At 41.6% G+C, this 26,437-nt stretch overlaps 1 protein-coding gene across 3 annotated transcripts; it reads left to right on the forward strand.

Moving 5' to 3' along the window:
* The first annotated feature begins 15,757 nt into the window (after positions 1-15,757).
* Positions 15,758-25,853, forward strand: LOC136133269 (myosin regulatory light polypeptide 9). 3 transcript variants are annotated; one of them, XM_065890510.1, is made up of 4 exons: positions 15,758-15,882; positions 21,750-21,948; positions 22,439-22,600; positions 25,357-25,853. In XM_065890510.1, exons 2-4 carry the CDS (start codon positions 21,765-21,767, stop codon positions 25,527-25,529), a joined length of 519 nt encoding a protein of 172 aa, XP_065746582.1. In that variant the 5' UTR covers positions 15,758-15,882; positions 21,750-21,764; the 3' UTR covers positions 25,530-25,853. The 3 variants fall into 3 exon arrangements, with proteins under 3 accessions (XP_065746582.1, XP_065746581.1, XP_065746583.1); XM_065890509.1 differs by lacking the exon at positions 15,758-15,882 and adding an exon at positions 20,700-20,746; XM_065890511.1 differs by lacking the exons at positions 15,758-15,882; positions 22,439-22,600 and having other exon boundaries at positions 21,765-21,948; positions 25,357-25,529.
* Positions 25,854-26,437: the final 584 nt, after the last annotated feature.

The raw sequence follows: 26,437 nt of genomic DNA on the forward strand, positions 1-26,437 counted from the left end.
TAATTAATTAAAAAAAAAAGAATAACTGTGGTACAATGTGATAGGTGAAATGATGAACACAGCACATAAGAAAGAATGTGACTGGTTGTTTTATATGTACAAAGCAAAACCAAAATAATCCTTCTCCTTTAAAAGATAGGAATTAAAGGAGCAAATCTAATATATCACTCATTGCTCACCTATTATGCAAAGCACATGCTAGGTACAGGGAAGCAAAATGACTGACATGGGCCCTGTGGTCAAGAATTTCTAAATTCTAAGAATTTTCTCCAATACAAATGCTTTCAACAGAAGGCAAAGCTCAGCCAGATTATTCGGTGAGCTCTTTTAAGTTGTAAATTAATTGTATCCTTCCTATCTCAGAGTTGCCTAATTAAAAAATATATATGTATATATATATTGGCGTTTGGCATCTAGTCCTGTTGTTCATTGAGTGACTTTGAAAAGTCATTTCCCCTCTCTGAAGCTCCATTTTCTCATCTATAAAATAAAGAGTTCAACCAGATAATCTCTAAGGTGTTTTCTAGCCTGAATAACTGTGCTATGAATCCAAAAAGCAGCTGTTTTTTCTTGCCTGGTTTGTAAGCTGATTAGCAACATCCTATGCAGAGCAATTTTGAGGGGAATAAAATAAATCCTCCTTACTCCAAGAATTCTGCTTCTACCTGCTAGCTCATGTCTGAAATGCTCTCTCCTGAGAGTGTCGTTTTATGAATTTAAATCCCTATTATACTAGAAATTATCCAGAAAGATGTTTCAGCATGTAATCAGTTAAGTCTTTGCGTGATGGGCCAGAGTCTCAGATTTGTTATGAGTAGAGTGGTGGGAAAGGAGGCAGAGGGGAGAGGTGATCATTGAAAAGCCGATTCTGAAAAAGGACAATCCTGTGATGTGCAGCACTGGCCGCGGAGCTGGTGGGATAAGGCCCCACCCCCTGCTCAGATCCCTACCTACCACCCTGTCCCCCAGACTAGACTCCAGGCCACCAGGAAGCAGATGCATAATTCCACAGTGGCCTTGGCTTTCTGTAGCATGCTGCACTTGTGGCTGCAGAAATGGAATTAATTTCTGTTCTTTACCAGTTGCTCTATCTCCCTCTCCTCTTCTTTTTTTTTTTGCGGTACGCGGGCCTCTCACTGTTGTGGCCTCTCCCGTTGCTGAGCACAGGCTCCGGACGCGCAGGCTCAGCGGCCATGGCTCACGGGCCCAGCCGCTCTGCAGCATGTGGGATCTTCCCGGACCAGGGCACGAACCCGAGTCCCCTGCATCGGCAACCACTGCGCCACCAGGGAAGCCCCCTCTCCTCTTCTTAATTCCCTCCCCCGTCACAAGAATCTTCACCTTACTTATCCAAACCCTCTTCCTCTGTTTGTATTTTTTAAATATTTAGTGTCAAGAACTGTGAAGGCATATAATGGATATTATTCAGCCTTAAAAAGGAATGAGATCCTGATTCATGCTTACAACATGGATGAGTGTTGAAGACATCATGCTAAACGAAATAAGTCAGACACAAAAGGACAAATATTGTATGATTCCACTTACACGAGGTACCTAGGGTAGTTAAATTTATAGAGACAAAGTAGAGTAGTGGTTACCACAGGCTTGGGGAAATGGGAATAAGGAGTTAAGTGTTTAATGGGTAGAGTTTCCATAAGGGATGATGTAAAAGTTGTGGAGATGCATAGTGCTCATGGTTGCACAACAATGTAAATGTGTTGAATGCCACTGAACTGTGCACTTAAAAATGGTTAACATGGTAAATTTTGTTATGTACATTTTATCATACACACAAAAAAACTATGAAGACTAAGCTTTTTTACCCTGCTTACAAGCTAACAAGTTAACCTACAGTTTCATTGATGCTGACAAGACATGGGACGCCTGGGTCAGAGTCAAAGGACTCTGCTACTCACAGCAATAGCAGAAGCCAAAGCATCAGCATATTCTTCACCAGTGTGACAACCCCACCCGCCCCGTTCCTCCAGGGCAACATGAAGAGGCCCAGGTGACACCAGCACACACACTGGATTGCATCATGAGAGTGGAACTTTGAGCTTAGGGAACCTGAATATTTTATAAGGAGCAGTAAGCATGCCTGCTCTTTGCTCCAGAGGCAGCCATTCTCTTTATTATACTGGAGAGGGGGTGTGCCTGCCTTTGCCCTGGAGGGAGATACTTTCTCTATCTTCAAACATCCCTGAAAAGATAGCCTGGAACAAAGGGAAGCCAGAGGCTTGCTTGCAAGATGTGCAGAAACATGACAGACCCATGGAGAATTGTCTCCCAACAATCAACACAGGTTATTTTTACAAAAACAATAACTTTTTTTCTTTTTTTTTTAGAAGTGAGAACCAGACTAAAGAGTAACAGACGTGAATCTCCAGTTTCAATTTATTTTTAATTTCTTTTTAACAGTTTTATAGAAGAAAAATTTATTGTACATACCATAAAATTCATCCATTTTGAGAGTAAAGATCAGTGAATTTTAGTAAATTTATACGGTTGTGCAACCACCACCAAAATCCAGTTTTAAAACACTTCCATCACTGGAAAACTTCCCTCATGCCAGTTTGCAGTCAGCCCTTGGTCACTTCCACAACCCAGGCAACCACTGACCTGATTTCTGTCCCTACAGTTTAGCCTTTCCTAGAAATTTCATACAAAGGAATCATATAATATGTAGACTTTTGTGTCTGTTTTCTTTTTAACCTAGCAAGATGTTTTTGAGATTCATCCATGTTGTTGCATGATTCAGCAGATTGCTTCTTTTTACTGCTGAGGAGTACTTCATTAAAAGACACACCATGGGGCTTCTCTGGTGGCGCAGTTGTTGAGAGTCCGCCTGCCGACACAGGGGACACGGGTTCGTGCCCCGGTCCAGGAAGATCCCACATGCCGCGGAGCGGCTGGGCCTGTGAGCCATGGCCGCTGAGCCTGCGCGTCCAGAGCCTGTGCTCTGCAACGGGAGAGGACACAACAGTGAAAAGCCCACATACCGCAAAAAAAAAAAAAAAAAAGACACACCATGTTTTGTTTATCTGTTCATCAACGAATCAACTTTGCATTGTGTCCAGTTTGGGGCTAGTATGAATAATGTCACCTTGAATTTTTAAATCTATTTTTCCTTATATAGTTAACCAAAGTTGGTGTGATAGATAACAGAAGTATCAAAACACTGACCAAAAAGTATTGCTATCTAACACTTATATAGTACTTACTATTTGCCAGGTGGTATTAAAAATGCTTTATATGTATTAACTTCTTTATTCCTGACAACAATTTATAAAGTAGATACTATTATTATAATACCTTTTTCATTAATGAGAAAAACTGAGTATAGAGAAGTTCAGTAATTTGTTCCAGGACAAACAACTAAAATGTGTTAAAGCAAGGATTCAAATTCAGATAACCCAGATCCAGAGTTCATATGTTAACCAGTACATAATATTCTCTTATAATTAAAACAAACCAATTCTGACAAAATTCTATAGCTTCCTCACTTCTTTTAATATTGCAGATACCATTTTATATTTGATGCAGGCACATGTCTCCAAGTATTAATTAATTATGTTCTGTGTTCCCTTATTCTCTCTTTCATACCATAAGAGTCCCCTTTCCTCCCCTAGTCTACACTGAAGCAGAAACAAAGATGCAAAAACACAACAAAACACAGTTTCAGACTAGTAGTTTCAGATACAAGCTTACAGAGCTAGCTTTTCCTATCCTGCTCACTAGATAAGACAGCCTAGAAAAAAGGAGAGGGAAAAGGCAGGGTAGTTACTAGAACAGGAAAGCAAAGATCAAAAGAAGGGCTGGGGCGATCCTCAACCTGGAAGGAAATGGACCTTTGATGAAAAGAGCAAGGGAGCAGAGAGAAAGACAGGGAATAATTTTCTTCAAAAATGAACTCAACTTTGGAGACAATAAGTGAAGGAAGCCAGTCACAATGGACAAATGCTGTTGTATGATTCCACCTATATAAGGTACTGGGGTCAAATTCAAGGTAGCACAGTAGTTGCCAGAGACTTGGATGGTGGAGTGGAGGAAACGGGGAGTTACTGTTTAATGGCTAGAAAGTTTCAGTTGAGCAAGATGAAAAAGTTCTGGAGACGGTGGTGGTGATGGCTGCACAACAGCGTGAATGTACTTATGCCACTGAACTGTGCACTTGAAAATGGTTAAGGTGATAAATTTTATGCTAGGCATATTTCCCCATAATTTTAAAAAATGGATTCTTCTGATTCGTCACTGTTCAGCATGGACAGTCCACCATTCAGCAGTCCTGGACACTGATAACCCCATTCCCCTCAACAGAGATGCAATACTTGGCCACCTGGTGGGGGGAGAAGAGCTTGAAGGGAGACCTGTGCCCCTCCCACGGGAGAACTCAACAGTCCCGGTTGGGACTCTCTCAATGAGGGCAGCAATGGACACACATTATCACACTTGGTTCTCATCAGTGTGTACACACTACGTTCTACTTTGTCTAACAATTGATGAATGCGTTGTACTATTTCACCATAATTTGTTACCTAGTCTCTAGGTGTTGGCCACATGGATATTTCCAGTTATTCACTAAGACTAGAAGTTAGAACCAAGAATTAGGAGCATCTTCATTTTCACCTCAGCTCTTTTACCACATCTATGTGTGTGTTCCCTTCAGAGGCAGCCTTTTAACCCCTCTGGTTCGGTTCCGTCATAGTTCTCCTAATGGAGTGGGATTGGAAGAGTGGTTCTCCATCCTGGCTACACATCAGAATCACCTGAGGAGTTTTTAAACCATCCTCAGGCTCAGGCCATATTCCAGGACAATTAACTCTGAATCTCCGGGCATGGGAGAATGAGTGTTTCTAAAAGCTCCTAAATGATTCTAATATGCAGCCCTAGAGGAAAAATAATCTCCTAGGTCTATTTCGGTTCTAAAATGATGAAATCCTCTGAATTAAAAAGGGAGCTATAAATATTTTATACAAATAAAGTTTTCATTTCAGTTACCTCCTTGGGAAGTATTTCCCCAGAAAGGAACTTCAAATTGAAGGAAATGTTTCGTGACAGTGCTATTTGGAATATTAGGCTAATCTATAATGCCACCTACCAAATATGAATGCACTCTTTCTTCATTGCTCCATCAACATTGGAATGTACAATTTTATTTCAGCAAGTTTAACAGATGTGAAATATATCTCATAGCTATTTTTAAATGCATTTTTAAAATTCATGGGGAGGCCAGACATTTCCTTCAACATAAGCTATTTGGTTTTCCTCTTGTATGAGCTTCTTTTGACCTTTGACATGGAGATTGATTATTTTTCTTGAGATCATTATTAATCTGTTAATATAATAATAAATAAAAATTTTAAATAAGATAAAATAGCTACCATTAAACCTTCTGTGTACTAGACACTATATCATGCTTTACACATAGTGTTTTATTTCTTACAAAAACCCTACCAAGCAGTTATCATCCCCAAGTTATAAATGAGAAAACTAAGTTTCAGAGAATAACATTAGACAAGTTACCCAAGGTCACATAGCCAGCAAATAGTAGAGCTGGGATTTGAACCCAGTTCCATCTGGCTTTAATGCTCCATTCTCCTTCCTGGACAGGAAAGCACTTAATGCCTGCTCTGCTCACAGCATCTGCTGATATCCTGCACCATGTGATTCCTACTCTATGACCACAGGTGATGGGTCATTTCAAACCCAAAGGTTACTGATGTATATCCTGGCAGCAACCTATGATATATAGCCTGGGCCAAAAAGGTGAGTCAAGCCAGTCACATTCCTAGCTTACAAATTTGATTTTGGAAATACTGAGTGTCAATACACTTACTAGAAGGACCAAAAGTCAAAAAAGCCTGAACCAAAAGATGCCAGGGGTATATCTGGGGTGAGAGAAGCCATGGCAAGCTGAAATTATGAGGGACCAGAAACTAAAATTAGCAGAGAAAGGCAGTTGGTAGAGAGAAAACACAGTAGATGCTCTTAAAGAAGCAGCAGGTCACTCAGAGAACAATCATTCGGCCCATGAGAGGAAAACAAGAGTCAATCCCTCAAGTTACTGAATCCAAAAAAAATGGTTCTGAAGAACCTAGGGGCAGGACAGGAATAAAGACGCAGATGTAGAGAATGGACTTGGGGACACAGGGAGGGGGAAGGGTAAGCTGGGACAAAGTGAGAGAGTGGCATGAACATATATACACTACCAAATGTAAAATAGATAGCTAGTGGGAAGCAGCTGCATAGCACAGGGAGATCAGCTTTGTGTCCACCTAGAGGGGTAGGATAGGGAGGGTGGGAGGGAGACGCAAGAGGGAGGAGATGTGGGGATATATGTTTATGTATAGCTGATTCACTTTGTAATACAGCAGAAACTAACACGCCATTGTAAAGCAATCATACTCCAATAAAGATGTTTTTAAAAAGCATCTAAATAGAGAGAATTACTATAAGAATTAATATAGTAACATAAAAGACTTTATTCATTGTTATCCCCTGCCTTGGACAATAATTTTTATTGGCTTATATATCCAAACAAGAGCTAACCTGTCTGTGGCTAATCTGGTCACTTCAACTACCTATGTCCCAGGAGATTTTTCATTCTGGACCTAGCAGGCCACACAGAAGTTTGATAACATTCGTCTGGTTGAGTTTCAACACAGGACTACTTTCATCATTTAACCACTTCCTAAATCTCCCTTACTTTTTTCTATACCTTTGCCCCAGAGTTCTTAAATAAGGTTTACAGTTTTAACGTAGGTTTACTGCACACACATGACATGTCTGGCACTGTGCAAGGTACTGGGAATACAAACAGAAGAAGGTGCTCTTGGGAAGTATGTCTACCTTCTTATCATAGTTCTTTCTTTGTCCAGCAGTAAATAATGAATCGCGTAGCACACAGTAAGACACCGAAGAATACTGGCTTTGGGTAAGCCCCTTCAAACTTGACCTCTGGCTCGTCGACCTGTCAGGGATTCCTGGGTAGTGCTGCCAGACCAGTGCTTTAATGCTTTACTGAATCAGCACTTGAGGGACAACACAAAAGGAGGTGCTCTGTGTTAAATGTTGACACGTTATATGAAATGGAATCTGCCCATAGAAATTACTTTCATTTACCATTATTTCTCCAGGAGAAAGAAGAACTCAGAATCAAAAGTTACAATACACTTACAGATGGCTGGCAAATCAGTTATTTTCCCAAGGCACTAACTTCAGTGGAATTAGGAAGTCTGCACAAGACCTTAGAGTCTCTTTTCCTGGGAAGAACAAAAAAAATAAGTCAACATTTGGGGTAACTATTCCCACTCCAAATTATTAACACAGTCATTCTTATCAATGATTAGCACGTGTCAACAATAAATACTCCTGCCTTTTCTGTTCCCCAGAATATGACCTTGGGCAGGTTATTAACCTCTCTAAGCTTCAAGTTCCTCATCTGCAAAATGGAAATGACGGTAACCACCCTGCAGGGCAATGACTGAGAGTTAATAAAACACGTAGCCGAGTGCCTAGCTCTGTAAATATAATAACAATAACAATTCATTCGTTTGTTAAAAGTATACACTGAAAGACTTCTACCTAGCTAGTGTAAAACTAATATAGGATATGTTTACAAGTGAGTTGGAAAGCAAGTCAAACAGACATGAAAAAGCAGAGAACAATCAAAAATGATCTAATATTTTCGAGCGCAATAGGACGTTAAACGTGAGGTTCATGATAATCTCAGAATTTTGGCAGACATCCCAGAGGCTGAAAATATTAGTTGTCAGAATATCTACTCAGGACATGTTCCAAGACTGTGAAATCAATTTTGTGACTCTTAGCTAATGTTCCTCCTCAGGAATTATAAGAGGCAAGATCAGTCTCTAGACCTGAGAGTTTCTAGAGAGACCAGCATCCAGAATCCTTTGGAGAGAGGTGTCAGGATTTTGCTCATCCATTCCACACACATTGTGTAGGGAGTGAGTGATTCTTCTCACAGCACTTTGAATACACCTTCAGCAGGTAACGTTGCTGGAGGAAAGCGTACTGCCGGTCTAATTATTGTTCCATGGTAGGCCATTTGTCTTTTCTCTCTGGAAGTTTTTACTATTTTCCTTTACCCTTGATGTTCTGAAGTTTCACTGTGATGGGACTCGGCATAGATTTATTTCTATTTTTCCTCCTTCATATTCAGTGCACTTTCAACGCGAATAAAGATTTTTTGACTCTCTTTCAATACTGGGAAACTCTTAGTCGTTGTCTCTTTTAATACTGTTTCCCATCATTCCCATTTTTATCTTGTTCTGGATTTCCCATTAAATATACAATTATTGTCAAAATATATCCTCCCTGACTCTTGACAGCTCTTTTATACTTTTATCTTCTTGTCTCTTTGTGCTGTTTTAGTGAATGCCTCTGTACTGTCTTCTAATCCACTACCTCAAAACATCCAAAACTGTAACTGTCATTTCCTACCGTCACCATACCCCACACTCCAAACTACTTCTCCCCCATGTTCCTCATTTCAGTGATTGTCAGTGTCATCTGTCAGAAATCCCGATTCTTCCTTCTCCCAGGCTATTCCTCTGAACTATCAGAGCAATTTTAAAATAACACAATTCTGCTCATATTAACCTCATACTTAAGACAGATCAGTGGTATCCTACTGACCTTCAGAAAATGACTTAGAGGCCATTTGGGATACAGTCTCTGCTTACTCCTTTAGCCTCATAGTTCTACCATTTTTCCCTTATATTCTACTTTCCAGCTCTTCATTCAGTCAATATGTATTTTTACTTACTGAGTGCCTGTAATGTGCTAATAATAATCACTGTTCTAGGTCTTGGGGATACTTCAGTAAACAAAGAAGCCTAAAAACCCTGTCTTCAGGGAACTTAATAGGGAATATGTTCTGGTTTACATTTTAAAGGATTACTCTTTGGCAGTGTGGAAGTACCACATAGGGGGACGTGGAAGTAAGGAGACAAGTTAGAAGGCTATTGCAAAAATCCAGGCTTGAGAGAGGTTACCTTGCACTAAAATGGTAGTAAAGTTGGTGAGACTAAGTCGTATTCCAATATATTTTGAAGGACTTAACCAATAGGTATGTGCTAATAACTGTTCTAGACCCTGGAGATACTTTGACTGAAAGACTGGATGAAGGTCATGAAAGAAAAAGCGGTGGCATAGATGAGTCAAAGGTTTTTGACCTGAGCAACTTAAAGGATTGAAATGCCATTAACCAAGCTGGAGAAGACAACAGGAAGAGCAGGTTTTGGAGTGTGAAGGTTTAGATGCCTGGCAGACCTCCTCTTGGAAATGTCAAGTGAATATTTAGATACATGAGTCTGGAGTGCAGGGCAGAGGTTTTGGCCAGAGATACACACTTGGGAGTGATCAGTGTCTAAGTAGTATTTAAAGCCATGAAAGTAGATAAGATCATCTAGGGAAGGAGTGTCGACAGAAAAGAAAAACCAAAAAAAAGAAAAGAAAAGAAAGCCAAGCACTGAGTTCTGGGCTACACTGAGGGATTAGGGAAATTAGGAGGTATTGTCAAAAGACATTGAAGAGTAGCCATAAGGAAGGAGGAAAACCAGGAGAGCGAGGCATCCTGGAAGCAAAGAAGAAAGTATTTCAAAGGTGAGGGAGTGATCACTCCGGCAATTGGCCATGATGACATGGAGGTCATTGGTGACCTTGATAAGCACTTGTTGGTGGAGTGGCTGGGAAAATAAGCCTTATTATAGTGAGTTTAACAGAGAACTAGAGCCAGTGAGTATAGGTGACTCTTCTGAGGACTTTTATAAAGGGGAACAAAGAAATAGGACAATAGCTGGAGGAGGAAAGTGCATCAGAAAGAGGGGTTTTTTTGGTGTTTGTTTATACTATAGCAGTTTTCTATTGCTGCTATAACAAATTACCACAAACCTAGTGGTTTAAAACAACACAACTTAATTTTCTTACAGTTGTGTAGATTAGAAGTCCAACTTGGGTCTCACTAGGCTAAAATCAGGCTATCAGCAAGAATAGTCTTGCTTTTTAAAGACTCTAGGGGAGAATCTGTTTCCTCGTCTTTTCTAGCTTCTGGAGTTCATCCACATTCCTTGGCTCCTGGCCCCCTTCCTCCATCTTTAAAGCCAGCAATGTTACATCACTCTGAACATTCTTCCATGGTCACATCTCCCTCTGATTGTCATATTCTGCCTCCTTCTTCTACTTTTAAACCCTTGTGATTACACTGTGCCCATCGTGATAACACAGCATAAACTCCCTATTTTAAGGTCAGCTCATTAGCAACCTTAATTTCATTCTTAATTCCTCTGTTATGTAACCTAACATAGTCACAGGTTCTGGAATTAGGATGTGGGGAGCCTACCATACATGCGATACATTACAGCTTACTTGTTGATGGGAATAACCCAATAAAGAGAGAGAGAACCTGATGACGCTGGGGAGGGCAGAATTGTTGGAGTGACATGAGTGAGCAAAGGGAAGAACTGGTTTTCCATAGGAGCAAGGAGGGTTCCTCTCAATTTAACAAAAGAGGAGTGAGAGGACAACAAATGGGGACAGATGCTGGCTGGTGGGTAAATGTGGGTGGTGTGGGAGCTTGCGGGAGTCGTTTTTTTTCTCAGTGACTCAGAAGCAAGGTCATGGACTGAGAGCAAGGATTGGGGGAAGGTGTTGAAGGTGTGACAAGACAGAAGTTATAAAACTGACATCGAAGAGATTAGGAGCATGAAAGAAATAGAGAAATGTCACGAGTACCTAGGTAGCATCAAGGGCCCACTTGACGTCTGTTGTCATTATTTAAAGTGTGCTCATTCAGCTTGTTTCCTCCAGCCAGGTAGACAAAACATGGGTACATTAATTAGCTAGGTTAGGTTAACTGCTCGACAAACTTCAAATCTCAGTGCCTTAACCAACCAAATTCGATTTCTCACTAAGAAATGTACATGGACTATCTCACCTAATCCATACAATGGTTGAACAACATGAATACCATTATTATGCTCTTTTCCAGATGAAGAAACTAAAGAATTAATTGTAGCAAGCCTAAACCATAATTTTTGTTTTAGGTATTAGTTTTATTTGGGGGTATTTTTTTTTAAATTTTTGCCTCATAAGATTAATTCAGAAAATGTAATTTGGTCACTATACTCATTCATTAACAAACTACTATTAGAATCAACTATGTTAGGCTATGTATTTCAAATTATGAACCATAATATTATATTAGGAGTCTTTGTCTTTTAGTAGTTGGAGCAGCATTTCTTCAGTTAATTACCAGAGCCCAGTAACTTATTTTCTAGGTAATTATTATTTCTTATTTTGGTTTGGCTTATTCATATTCTCTCTTCTTGTATCTTGTTTAGTATTTTAATTTTCCTAAGCATTTATCTATCTTAGTTTTTCAGATTTACTAGTATGGAAGTAATAACTTTCCTCAAATATTCTTAATTCAACGTCACATTATTTTTTCAATATCATTCCTGAATTTAGAAATAATTGTGATTTTTTTTAAATGCAATTCTTTATGTAGAATTTTCTATACCCTTTTAATATACTACTTCTAGTTTTGGCGCTTTTAAGCTATTAACTTTAAAGTTAATACAGATTAACTCAAACACCTTTACTTCATTTAAAAGAAAGAAGTTTCTCCTACTGTTTTACTGAATTAATGCTAATTGTTACATTCTATTTCATGTACAGAGAATTAGAATTCCACTTATGTAGGTAAAACCAGAAGGTAAGCCATGTCTCTTAACATTCAAAAGTTTCTTAGATGCAATAAAAATTGCAAGTGATCATTACAAAATTATTGACTTAGGTAGTAAACACCAAGGGTCAATTCAGCTATGCTTCTTTGTTGTTTGGGTATGGAGTTCCCCTCCTTGGACCAAAGAAGAGAGCGCAGCATAGTAAAATGAAATGTGGGCTTTGGGTCAGGACACTTACTAGCTATGTGCACTTGAACAGGTAACCAGTTACTGAATATTTATTGGCACCCATGGATAATTAGGCACTTTATTAGGAGTTAGGGATTCGTGAACAAGAAACACTGGCCTCTGTCCTTCTATCTTACCCCTGGACAAGCAGAGACATGAGTTATAACCCTGGTTCTTTTATTGTCTTTTGGTAACATGTGCAAGTCACTAAAGTATTTAAGCCTCAGTTTCCTAATCTGTGAAACAGAGGTGATAATACTTACCTCACAGGGTCATTGTAAGAATTAAATGATAAAAATGCTTATGTACTAATAAAAATGCTTATGGAGCTTCCCTGGTGGCGCAGCGGTTGAGAGTCTGCCTGCCGATGCAGGGGAACGCGGGTTCGTGCCCCGGTCCGGGAAGATCCCACATGCAGCAGAGCGGCTGGGCCTGTAAGCCATGGCCGCCGAGCCTGCGCGTCCGGAGCCTGTGCTCCGCAACGGGAGAGGCCGCAACAGTGAGAGGCCCACGTACCGCAAAAAAAAAAAAAAAAAAAAAGCTTATGTACTAATTAAATGATAAAAATGCTTATGTACTAATACCTAGTACATAAGAGGTATATAGTAACTGTGTGTTCCTTTTCTTTCTCTCTGTGCTTTTTTCTTTCTTTAGATCTGATCTCGGGGTGGGGGGGCGGAAAAGAGCCTTACCTTGAGGCAGGAGCAACAGTGCCCTTTCAGTGTAATTACAGCACCCCCAAATAATTGCATACTATATAGTCTGAGTTCCTGAAACATGGTTTTTCCCAGCCTTGGCACTACTGACATTTTTGGCAGAATAATGCTCTGTTGTAGGGGGCTGTCCTGTGCATTGTGGGGTGTTTAGCAGCATCCCCGGCCTCTACCCACTAGATGCCAGTAGCAGCTCCCTGGTTATGAAAATCAAAACTGTCTCCAGACATTGCCAAGTGTTCCCTTGGGTGAAAGTCACCCCTGGTTGTGAACCTCCACATTAGTGGATCATAAATTCACATGTAGTAGGTCTTGAGCATTTAAAAAAATTAAATGGCATAACGTTGACAAGAATAGAAATCTTAGAAAGTATTACAGGCAGTCAAGTATTGCTTAGTGATATAAATTTCTTACTGTGAGTTGTCAAAAATTTGAAAGCCACTGTACTCAGTGAAAACTTTCATATAAACTCATTTAATCAGAAAACTCTACAAAATAAGGACAGATGTTATCCTCTGTTTTACAAATCAGAAAATTGACTCTCAGATCAGTTGAATGACTTGCCCTCAGGGTTACTCAGTAGGCTAAAGGAAAGATGTGAAACCCAACCCAGGTCTCTAAACTTTTAATGACAAGGTGTAAAGGAGATTGTCACCTGAGGGCAAAGATCTCCCGAAGGGTCCACAAGGGAAGAGATATTAGAGTGAGAGGTCTTTGGTGGTGGGTCCAATCATTAAAATTTAATATCAAAATGTTAGATGGAAATTTGAATAACATTTTATCAAGATATTATTTTTCCACACTGCTAACCTTTGTATACCCACAGTTAATTGGGGAATGAATAAATTAATGAATGAACATGGACCACACAAATCCCTGTGCTCAGTCAGCCAGGCCCTCTGATCACCTCCAGACAATCAGGCAGGCTGCTCCCTTTGCCTGGAATCTCCCTCTCCTCTCTTTCCCCACTGACTTCTAGAATCAGCTCTTCAGTAGTCCTCCGAGGGACCCTTTCCACAAGTCCCCAGACAGGCTGATTTCCTCCTCTGTGCTCCTTCTATAAACCTTACCAAATTATGCTGTAATTTTCTGTTCCACGTTTGTTCCCTGATAACTCCCTGTGCCTTTACTCCCTCCCCTGTCATCCCAGAGGTAGAAACTATGCTCTATTTCAAAAACCAAATAAACCACAGCACTCACCACAGTGCCTGGCAATGCAGTTGCTGTTTAATACCTGTTGACTGAATGGAAGGAAAGCAGACAGTCAAAGCAATTATCTGATACTATAGAAGCAAAAGACTGTTGCTGCTCCCTGCCGCCGTGAGGGGAAAACTATACCGTCCATTTCACCATATAGGATGACAGCAGTGGGAGCTCTAGCGCCCCCTGGTGGCGGGTGGAGGTGTGAGCACTGCAGGCGGCTCGCCCTGGGTCCAAGCCAGGCTCCAAGAACCATCTGCAGTTCCCCGACTCAGCCACCTGGAGTTTGTGCCCTCACTGCCGAGTCTTAGACCCTAAACTGTCCTCGCTCTGTGTCCCCACCTTTGGTGATAAGACTCACGTAGGACCCCTGTTAAACTGATGGCTTCCCAGGACCCGCCCTGCAAGATTCTGATTCATCGGGCTGGAGATGAGGCCCCCCAATATTATGTATTTTTAACTAGTCCCCCAAGTGATTCTCACTACCAAGGCTGTTTGGTAAACTAATCATCTTCGTTTCACTCACGCTGTAGAATTAGGGCAGTTGTTTATTTTTCAGTGACTTTACCTCCAAGTGAACTTGGGAATATATTATTGGTTAAAAGACGAAATGCTCCTGAGGTCCTTGAAGGTGTAGCTTATTCGTATTTCGAGTATATTATCCTGCAGCCTTTACCTTCCAAACGCTCCAATATATTATTGGTTAAGAGACGAAATGCTCCTGAGGTCCTTGAAAGTGTAGCTTATTCGTATTTCGAGTATACTAATCTGCAGCTTTTATCTTCCTTGTCAGCAGCAGGGTGACTCGAGTGAGGGCAGCTTTCGAGGGCGACCCCAAACCTCAGAACTGTTCCGGCCACGTGAGCCAGACCAGGCACGTGACCCCGGGGCCAGGATGACCCTGGAGTGGCATCGGGCCCAGCCCACCCCTTCCTCCAAGGGGCCGGAGTCTGGACGCAGGAAGATAATCGGGGAGGGCTTTCCTTTAACAAGACGCACTGACTGAAGCGGCCCGGGGCAAGGAGAGCAGAGCACAATAGGCCCCACTTTCTGGCCCCCTTTCCACCAGGCACACGCCCGAACCACAGTCAGAGGCGGGGGCGAAGTTAGGAAGCTCTCGCTGCTGGTCACGCGTCTTCCTTTCGAGCCGGACGCAGTCAGGCTATCTTCTTCATGGGATCTGAGGGGCTCTGGTGGGAAACAAAACCGCGAACGTTTTTGAATAGGGAGGAGGTCTTCGGCCGCCCGTGGCCTGAGGAAATCCTTCTGGGACGAATAAATAGTGGCTTCTTGTCTGAGGGCCCTCGGGACTAAACAATGTTTGCTTCTGTGGGGAGGGGCGGGACTCTTCATAAAATAACACGGTACACAGAGATCAAATCTTTTGCCCAAAGGCCTCCTCTCGGTATACGCGGGCCGCTCGGGTACCTGCGGGCCGACCTCCAAACCTCCTGCGTCACCCTGAGGTGAGCCACACGCGCAGGCGCACGACTGCTCGGCGGCAGGGGCGGGGCTTTCTGAGGCGGGGCGAAGGCCAGTCACGTGGGCCGCGAAGCCCTCTCCGCGATTTCCCTACAAGGACTTGGGCTGTTGGGCCCCGCCCCTGGCCGGGCCCTGGAATGTGCGGAGGGGCAAACCCACAGGACAGAGTCAACCATTTGCCAAGAGGAAAGGGGGGAAGAAAAGCTTACATTGTAAGAAGAGGTATTAAAAAAAAGGAAAACTCAGTCATCAGACCCGGAGAACCATTACACCTTCTTCTACGTTCTAAGTTTTCCGCTTTACACGTCCTTCCCATGCACTTGGTCAAAACTGCGCCCTTTGAGCACACCGGCAACTCCCCCGCTCCGTCGCCCTTCCATTAAGCCAGGCTCACACTGTTAGCAGAGAATGGTGACTCGCTTCCTTCCGGTCCGCTAAGCGGAGGCCGGAAGTGTTGTTTGCAGCGTCTCTGAGAGTGGAAGGGAGTTTGTAGCGGCAGTCAGGGCAGCGAGGGGTTTCTTGAAGCGTTCGGGTTCTCGCGGCTGAGCAGGGTGAGTGGTGCTCGCGGTCGGGCGCGTGAGGCCCATTTCGGGGCGCATCCCCTCGGGACGGCTTGGGGGGGGCAGTGGCGCTCCCCCGGCGCCGGGAGCGCACCTGGGCAGGTGTACCAGCCGGTTCCCGGGTTTCGAGCCCCAGTGCCAGCTCCAACATCGAAGGCCGCGGCCGGAAGCGGCCCAGACGCCGACTTCGCTCCTTTGCCCAAAGTAGGAGCTCGGGAAGTGTGGCTTACTCTGCTGGCGCCGCGAGCTTGAGCGACAGCAGGCCTGCGAAACCCGAGCCCAGCGGAGCTGACTCTGGGACTAAGTTTAGTTTATAACGTAAACTTGCCCGATTCAAGAGAGTTTGCGCAAAAACTGTAGCCCAGTTCGCCCCCCTCACCCCCCCCCCCGCCCGCGCTGCAGCTGTTGTTGCAGCTGTGTGGCTACGTTTAGTGGGAATAACCACCTCAAATTAGCAACTTCCTCAGCTCGGTGTCCACTTTTGTAATTAGAGTTTTATTTTTAAGTGATATTTGGACGAAGAGGAGTTCGGGGTTTAGTTTGCGGCTCCAGAAAAACTCCAAAATACAATACCGTCTTACTCTTGGGTGGAAACTCGGGGTTAAGTCAATTTCCCAAAGTGTTTTCCTTTTAAAGTAGTTGAATAGGTTTATCAAAGAGTGTATCAGTTCTTTACAGAACTTTGGAACAGAAATAAGCGTTAGGTTGAGATTTTAACTTAAGTGCAAAAAGTTTTATATCTAAAGGTGAAGAAAGTGAATATTTCCTAAGATTACTACTATTTGTTTCATGTTCTGGAAGCCTTTTGATAAAACTTAACCAGAAAAGGCTTTTTATTTTAAAAAGTGACGCTTTACTGGCAAGTGAACCACGACAAAGAATTGCCTTTGTCAAGTGCCGAGAACTTTTTGGGTGTGGCAGTCTAAGGGAACTAATCCTACCTTCTACCGGAAGTTTGCGTAGGAATTGAAAACTTGTTTTAGTTGGAACGGAAGCACCAGCCTGAAAATGTACTTTTAAAAAGACGTGGTTAGCCCCCCAAAATTACATATACTTAGCTTTGAAAAAAGAAGTGCATTGATTAAATGAGACGGTAGATTTGGTAAGCAGATACTACGTGCTCTCACATTAAGTGTTTTCTAAAATGGGAGTTTTTCCTTAAAGAATATAATCATATTTCCAGAATACTATCAATTTGAGTGTTAGTTCTGTAGAAAAAGTCTTAGGATTAGTTTCCATTTATTACCACTACAAATGCTGTACTCTAGGATTCTAACAAGAGTAATCTAATGTAATATTGGTATGGATTAATCCCATTTTATAAATGAAACCAAAGTATCTAGAAATTCTGAAAAATCTTCTGGTTGCCCTTGATGTGTGGGGAAAGCCTCTTTGAGGATCTTTATTTTCCATTTCCCCCATCACTTAATCTAGTCTTAACATCTTCCTTACATAGTTTGTATCCCTCCTTTTGTCATAACCCTGAATGATTCTCTATTTGATCAAGCTAAAAGGATAAATCTAGAAATTCATTACCACCAACACTCCCTTTCCCTGATTAAGACAAGATTATACTCCTTCAGGTCTGTAAACTGAATCTCCTTGACTGAATCTCTTCTATATATTTAATAGAAGTTGGCTCTGCGAGTCTGTGGGTTTTCAAGTTCCATACAACATATAGCCCTTCACACCAAAGATCTTAAATTAAATGCTTCAAAAATAGACTCTAGGGGCTTCCCTGGTGGCGCAGTGGTTGAGAGTCCACCTGCCAATGCAGGGGACGCGGGTTCGTGCCCCGGTCCGGGAAGATCCCACATGCCGCGGAGTGGCTGGGCCCGTGAGCCATGGCCACTGAGCCTGCGCGTCCAGAGCCTGTGCTCTGCAACGGGAGAGGCCACAACAGTGAGAGTCCCACGTACCGCGCAAAAAAAAAAAAAAAAATAGACTCTAGACTATAACTTAGGATGAGTGAGGACATAACTCGGAAATCTCAGGTGCCTTCATGGCAATCTTCCCACCCTAAATAAAGAATAGTTACATTGATGAATAAAATATTTTCAGTTTTATTTTGCCCTAGTTTATGAGAGTTGTGTGTTTGCTGAAGGCTTGTTACATGCAGAGGGTTACAGGTTGACTCGTTTGGGGAGGGTAAAAGTGGACAGCATACTAGAATCACAGCAAGGAGGACAATGACAGTATCTGTCATCAATGATCTTCTCCTTCAGATCATAGCACTGTTCCTCATTTGGCTCCCTCTCTGCCAGTGTTTATTCCACCCATACTTTCAGTTTGGTAGGGGAAAATAAAAAACACCCTTTCCTTATTTTGAAATAACTGACTGCAAAGCTGAACTCCCTGTCACTATAAGGATCTGGGTTTCTGGTGGGAGATAAACTCACAGATCAGAATCCAACCTCCTTGAAAAAGTAAAGGCCCATGTAGTAACTTGCCCAACAGTATACTACCAGTTTTTGGTAGAATTAACTACCCTAATTTGTTAGAACTAAGACTAACATTTAAGTCTCTTAATTCTAAGGATGTCTTGTAGCTTTTAGGATTTTTCAGTCTTCTCCACCCGCCCAAATCTTTTAGAAACAAAGATCTTTTCTGAACTCACAATATTTGATAATCATGTACCACCTTTGAGTTATTTTTCATTTTTGTTACGCATTGTTTTAACTTGAGAGCCATACTCCTGGAATGAAAACTATGTGACTCATTTCATAAGTTGAACCAATCATCTCATTTCTTTAAAGTTGCCTCTCCAACTATATTTTAAGCTCCTTGAAGATAGCACACCTACCTTACATTTCTTAATTCTTAAATAATAATCAGCACTCATGACATTTAATGCACATGAATGTAATTCTGCTGATCATATTAAAGGTTGATGGTTAAGTATCGAATGAGATAAAGAAAAATTCTGTGAGACCACTGTCAGTTCTGACCCCCAAAAAACCTTTATAATGTTTAAAAACTATGTTAGAATGCATTTACAAATTGAAAGAATGCATGATTTTAAAAAGGCTAAATAGGGGACTTCCCTGGTGGCACAGTGGTTAAGAATCCACCTGCCAGTGCAGGAGACACGGGTTCGAGCCCTGATCCCGGAAGATCTCACATGGCCGTGGAGCAGCTAAGCCCGTGCACCAGAACTACTGAGCCTGCACACTAGAGCCCACGGGCCACAACTACTGAGCCCTCATGCCACAACTACTGAAGCCCACGCACCTAGAGCCTGGGCTTCGCAACAAAGAGAAGCCACCGCGATGAGAAGCCACTCAACCCAAGGAAGAGTAGCCCCCACTCACCGCAACTAGAGAAAGCCCGTGCGCAGCAATGAAGACCCAACACTGGCAAAAATAATAAATGTATTTATTTTTAAAAAAAAAGCAACTGTAAAAAGGCTAAATAGGAAATACATCAAAATTCAAGAAGTGGGTGTGTGTTACTTTATAATCCAAACTAAGTTTTAAAAAGGTGTATAGAGGACCCGCACCAAATTGAGTATTATGAGTTTTTTTGTTTTGTATTTTATAATTTTATTTATTTATTTTTGGCTGTGTTAGGTCTTCGTTGCTGTGCGCGGGCTTTCTCTAGTTGTGGCCAGCGGGGGCTACTCTTCGTCATGGTGCGCGGGCTTCTCATTGCGGTGGCTTCTCGTTGCAGAGCACAGGCTCTAGGTGAACAGGCTTCAGTAGTTGTGGCTCGTGGGCTCTAGAGTGCAGGATCAGTAGTTGTGGCGCATGGGCTTAGTTGCTCCATGGCATGTGGGATCTTCTCAGACCAGGGCTCAAACCCACGTCCCCTGCATTGGCAGGTGGATTCTTAACTGCTGCGCCACCAGGGAAGCCCTGTGAGGTTTTGTAGATTAAAAAAATCAGTTGTATCAACCATTTGACCTATAATTTTCATCAGTTTCTTTGTTTTTAAAATAACTGACATTTGTGCGTCATTAGGGGAATATAATGTAGTCAGACAAAACAGACTGTTTTTAAAGATGTGCTTTGTTTTGCAAAGACAGGGCATACCTAAAATATTAAAGAGACGTGGACTGGTAAATATATGCCACTCATTGGGTCTCAACCGCTAACCCAAGTCCTGGAGTCCATTTAAGAGATGGAAGAATAATACATATATGTTATAACTCCTTGTAGTTTTTAAAACTGCATTTAGAATAGAGGGGGACATTACAGTTCCATATAGTTTAGATAATAGTGGGATTTACTGCGTCCAGAAGTATTACAGAGTGAAAATATGCATTCATAAAAGGGTGATTAAAGGAAACTTGGAAACTAGGGAAGAGTATATATCATAACTGCTATGTCACGTAGAGTATATCTTACCAGCAACACATTCCAGTGTATCCTAGGAGTGCTATATTTAATGGACTGGAATTTGTGACTCTCCTTTGTGGAATTTCCTTCTAAAATCTGAGAACAGATTTAGCTTAAAAGAAAGAAAATCTGAGGCAGAGTCAGAGCTTTTCTAATTATTTCCATAATTGAATTTAGCCTGGCTGATGTGGTGTAATCAAGGAAAGAATGTAAGTAATAAGTTTTTAAACTCGTGGAGCGTTGTGTTCTAAAGTCACTTTGCAGTACTGACATCTAGGTAGTACTTCATTCTTTGCAATCCACAGACTTATTTTTAGAGTAAGGGCATAGTGTTTTGCTACATCATAGTTAAATGTTGTTTTCAGAACGTAAGCTTTAAAATTGTTGTCCTGGTCAGAGAGTGAAATCAGTAGTGCCTATTTTAGACCTGCTTCAAAGAATATAACTGAATACAGTGTCTTAGTCTTGTGTGTTAGAGGTTTTGCAGACTGCCATTGCCACCTCAGCTCTGAAAGATGGTATGGTAAAATTTTATTACCTGATGACTGTGGGATTTTTAACTTCAAACTTTTATAGTATTAAAGATTGTGTTGAAAGGAAAATTACCTCTTCATCTTAGGTATTATTAAACATTATTTTTAACTTAAATTTTACAGGAATAAATTTAGATTAGAGAGCAAAGGTAGTTTCTGTACCTCTTAAAATGCTTTCTAAAACTTTTTAAAAACTAAAGTGCTTTAAAAATTTTTATTGTGCTCTGGTTTTTGTTTCGAGGACTTAGTCACTTCAAGTGATTTAGCTTAGCTCTGTGCAACAAATTGGTTAGGATAGAGTGGAACTATTTACAGAACTTAATTATTGATGAATTACCTTTGGAGTTTTCTATACTTTTTCAGTTAGCCTTTTAACAGATATCTTTCCTGAAGTACTTTGATTCCAGGAGTGAGGGTGCGATAAGAAATGTTAGTTGCGAGTGGAAGAATGGTATTTGGCAGCAAGATTAGGAGATGAAGACCTGTCCCATCAGTTAATCCTCCTTCCTTCTTTCTGTCCACCTTAGAATGGGAGGCTGGTTTCAGCTAGGGCTGCAGAAGGATAGACCTGTTGAAGATGAGTTAGTGTCCCTCAGTACTCCATAGCACTGATGTACGGAACCCAACATTTTTTGTTTCTTGTTTTCTGTATTGTTATTAAGCTAGTAGATGGGTTATTGGTCCTTAATCAGCTGTCCAGTAGTACTGGGGACAGGAAATCTTGTTGATAATGCTCTGAGCTTTGAATTAATGTTGGTCGTAGTTTCGTCACAACTACTAAGGATGAGTGAACTCAAAGCATGAGTCTGGTTTTTCTTTTTGTAGATTGATTCTCTGCATAATGGTATTGATTAGTTGAGAGAGATTTTTGCCAAGTGATACTATCCTGTGGAATAGTCTTTAGACACATCTCTAAGTGGCTCAAACGTATCAGGAAGGTTGGTTCAGTTTACTTTTTGTTATTTCTTGTATTTCCCTTATTTGTTAGGATTTAACCGCCACCATGTCGAGCAAAAGAGCAAAGACCAAGACCACCAAGAAGCGCCCCCAGCGCGCAACCTCCAATGTGTTTGCCATGTTTGACCAGTCACAGATTCAGGAGTTCAAGGAGGCCTTCAACATGATCGATCAGAACAGAGATGGTTTCATCGACAAGGAAGACTTGCATGATATGCTTGCCTCCCTGGGTAATGATCAGTTTTAACATTAATAAATCAAATAGAATTTCTATAACACCTTTTATATTTATTTCTTAAGCCAATCTAATGAAGCTTTGTGAAGCCAATCTAATGATGTTACAGTTCACTAAGATTCGAAGTCTGGAGCATTGTTTCCCAAAGCATGGTCCCCGGAACACCTGCAGATTTCTGGCCAAGTTTCAGGGTTAGGCTGGGGGCCAGCCGTGTACGTGCATGCACTGCAAACACTGATCTTGATTGTGAGAGCAGTGTTATTCCTCCTGACATCCAGTGGAACAGCACACAGTCTCCAGACTCTTAATACGGATCCTATTCATTGAGAATACTTTTTTCCGAATAGTTTTGCTATCTTGAATGCAAATAGCAAACTGTTTAAATGACCGTCTTTCTTGTCCAAATGTTTACCATGATGAATTGTTGATGCGTTTTGTGGTGTAATTATCACCCTCTTAAAATTATGACCCTCTTTTTTGTTTAGGGAAAAATCCAACTGATGAGTATCTGGATGCCATGATGAATGAGGCTCCAGGTCCCATAAATTTTACCATGTTTCTCACGATGTTTGGTGAAAAGTTAAATGGCACCGATCCAGAAGATGTCATCAGAAACGCTTTTGCTTGCTTTGATGAAGAAGCAACTGGTAAGTCTGAGGTAACCTTTAATTACCAAGTGATTTAATTTTTGGTTATGGCAACTACAATATATAATAACTTGAAATATGATGACATATAATACCCTCAGGTTTATACCATACCTGAGGTTTGGGGGATTTGGGGGGACAGGTTTTGCCTATGGCTTGTTAGTCACTCACTTCTCTGCCTCTGCCCTTAAATATTTAATTTACAATTTAATAGGTATATTTGAAACTTCTTTAGGAAACTTATGTTCCTCCTTTACTAGAATAATTCCACAAGGGTCAGACACTCAATAAATGTGTGTCAAACCAATATCTTTTACTGGAGCAATCTTGGAAAAAGTTTAAATTGCTGTAGGCGGTGATACCAGTACAATCCTATGTTTGTTTATCAGGTACCTCTCAGCTCTGAGAGTGTTTAGATCTGGTATCTAACCTCTCCCTCTGGAATCAGGTGCCCCGGTTTCATAATCCTATTCTGCGTAATAGCTGTGTGATTTCAGGCGAGTTACTGAACTTCTCTAAGCCTCTGTTTTCTTATTTGTAAGATGGACAGTAATATTACCTACCTCAGGGTTGTTGTGAGGATTAAATGAGGAAATGAGATAGTAGCTTACTGCCTGCATAGAGTGAACTCTCAAAGACACCCAAAAGGTTAACTAAATACATGCCCGATAAGGGGGTAACTCACATAGCAAGTTTTTGAGAAGGAAGGCACACCCTCTGGTTACACAGTCCAAGCATAGTTTGGGCATGGAAGCATAGTCTCCCCACTCTGGCTTTCAAGACTCTGCACGATAGGGCCTCATTTGGCCTGTTCAAGTAGACCACCCTCAACTCTTCCTAACAACCTTCCAGACTCCTCCATGCGTTGTTGCCCTGACTTACCTCCACCATTTCTGCCTCTGCCTTTCCTCCTTATACCACCTCCTTCCTCGTTCCCCTTGAAATCAAGACTCTGAACAGTTATTTCTGGAAGGGGTAGGGAAGGGGCAGGCAGAAGAGACCTTTTTCCTGCTAAAAACATTTGTGTATTGATTGAATTTTTTACAGTCAATGGGTATTACTTTTTTAGTGGAAGGGAATAAAACCATAAAAGAGTAAAGTGTCTTATTTATTCTTCAAAGTCATCTCAATGGTCACATTCTTTATAGAGCCTTACCTGTGTTTTCATACTATTTTCTCCTGACCTCTGGGAAAACTTAAAAGTTCTCCCTTTCCCCCTCCAAAGTATTTTATGTACGTCTCTACTGGCACATACTCCACCTGAGCTTCTACTTTAGTTGTGTGCTTATTTCTTTTTTTTTTTTTTTTTTTTTTTTTTGCTATACGCGGGCCTCTTACTGTTGTGGCCTCTCCCGTTGCAGAGCACAGGCTCTGGATGCTCAGGCTCAGCGGCCATGGCTCACGGGCCCAGCCGCTCCGCGGCATGTGGGATCTTCCTGGACCGGGGCACGAACCCGCATCCCCTGCATCGGCAGGTGGACTCAACCACTGCGCCACCAGGGAAGCCCGTGTGCTTATTTCTAATCATCACAGTCTCTCCCTGCTCCCAGGATAATAGCTGTGTCTTCACCAGCATTCCATTCCCATCTTTGTAACCCCTCCCAGCTCCTACCACAGTCCCTTGCACATAGTCGATGATGATTTTACATGATAGTTGAATGACTTGGCTGGAGATGAGGATTTATTTCTACAAGCTAAAAGTCTTAAGATTTGGAGAACTTTTTTTTTTTAATCTAGGATTGAATTAGCAAAAACAATCCATAAATCTAGAGTTTCTTTTGTGAATTGACCTTACACTTTAAACTCATAGGAAATATATTATCAATGTTTTAGCTTCATTTCACATACAAGGAAGTTGTCAGATTTTTCTTTTTTTACTTTATGAATTTCAAAATTTCTGTGCTTGAATGGTCATTTATTACCTTTGGATCACTGCATTAGTGGGTCTCAATCATGATAGCTCATGGGATTTACTTGGGGAGCCTTTTTAAAATATCAGTAACAGATAATAAATCAAGGGTGGCCTCTGGGGTTGTTTTGTTTTGAGCTCCCTGGATGATTCTTATGTGCAGTCAGGCTTTATGAGAACCCTGCTTTCACAAGTCCAGAGTAGAAAGCCTTCCTCTCAGCTCACCACTATAGCCCCAGTGCCTATCCCAGTGTCTGCAACATAGTTAATGCTCAAATATCTACTCAGTGTTTTTGCACATCCTGGGCCTGAATATATTTGTTACTGAATCTAAAATTAGATTTGTTTAAAAAAATTTTTTTAATCATTTTACATATAAAGAAAAAGAAGGAGGTAAAGTGAAATGCCTGAAGTAACATAGCTTGTTAAAACTGGACCTCAAGACTTCAGTGTTCTTTCCACTGAAGCACTTTATTGACGTTTATGATGATTTTAGTATATTTACTCGTAGAATAAGTGTGACCGTGCTACTTGAAGGAACCATGAGGCTTAGATTCCTTAATCATACTTCATGGCTTGTGGTTAGGCATAGGCTTAGCCACTGTTACTGAGATCAGGAGATGGATGTCGGGTGAGGTCAGTAGAGCAGAGCAGGTTAATGTCACTAAGCAACAGGGCATTTTCTAGGCAGCTGTCTGCTGACTGCAGCATGTCAGGACCTCATATTTCATACATTTGCATGCTTCTAGTTCTTAACATATAGCCCATGCTTAGTCAAGTGTAGATGCCCCTTGCAATTACTCCTCAGAGTAGTGTGTCTTCTGATCCCTGGTTCTTTTCTCTTTAGGCACCATTCAGGAGGATTACCTGCGAGAGCTGCTGACCACAATGGGAGATCGGTTTACAGATGAGGAAGTGGACGAGCTGTACAGAGAAGCACCTATCGACAAAAAGGGGAATTTCAATTACATTGAGTTCACACGCATCCTTAAACATGGAGCAAAAGACAAAGATGACTGAAAAGAACTTCAAATTCCAGCCAAACTTTCCTTGTTGCTACTTTGGGTATTTCTGAGACTTTCTCTTAGAGCCTAATTGCATGCCCTTAGCTTTACAGCTTTTGCCTTTCTTGTTGTATTTATTCTCAACCATTTGGGGCACGTGCATCTCTATAATCAGACTGGAAATGGGACTTTTTGTCATTTTCAGAATAGAAAATAGGGCAGTTTAACTTACCCCTACCTTCCCCTCCCCCAATAACTGCAGTCTACAAAGAGTCGATATATTTTTTCAGAGAAAGTTATTCACTCAATTTTTTCTGAACCGTAATTAAACTTTATAATAGAAACTTACTTGTTTAAAATTTCTTTATTTACCCAAATTGGCTTTGTTGGTCTTGGTTGTAATTAATTATTTATTTATTTTTGCCTGCGTTGGGTCTTCGTTGCTGTGCGTAGGCTTCTCATTGCAGTGGCTTCTCTTGTTGCAGAGCATGGGCTCTAGGCACACGGGCTTCAGTAGCTATGGCTCGAAGGCTCTAGAGCACAGGCTCAGTAGTTGTGGCGCACAGGCTTAGCTGCCCCGCAGCATGTGGGATCTTCCCCGACCAGGGCTTGAACCCGTATCTCCTGCATTGGCAGGTGGATTCTTAACCACTGTGCCACTAGGGAAGCCCTTGGTCGTAACTTCTAAAGAAAGGTAGTGGGAAATCCCTGGCGGTCCAGTAGTTAGGACTCCGCCTGCACTGTCATTGCCAAGGGCCTGGGTTCAATCCCTGGTCAGGGAACTAAGATCCCACAAGACGCGCGTGAGGCGCAGCCAAAAATAAAGAAAGAATGGTAGTGAGGCAAATCCTAGAAAATAATATGGTTGTTAGACCTCCCCCTTACTCCTGCCAGTTTTCCTAACAATCCTATTCCTCTACTATT

This window comes from Phocoena phocoena, chromosome 13 (assembly GCF_963924675.1).
Source record: "Phocoena phocoena chromosome 13, mPhoPho1.1, whole genome shotgun sequence".
Taxonomy (NCBI): Eukaryota; Metazoa; Chordata; class Mammalia; order Artiodactyla; family Phocoenidae; genus Phocoena; species Phocoena phocoena.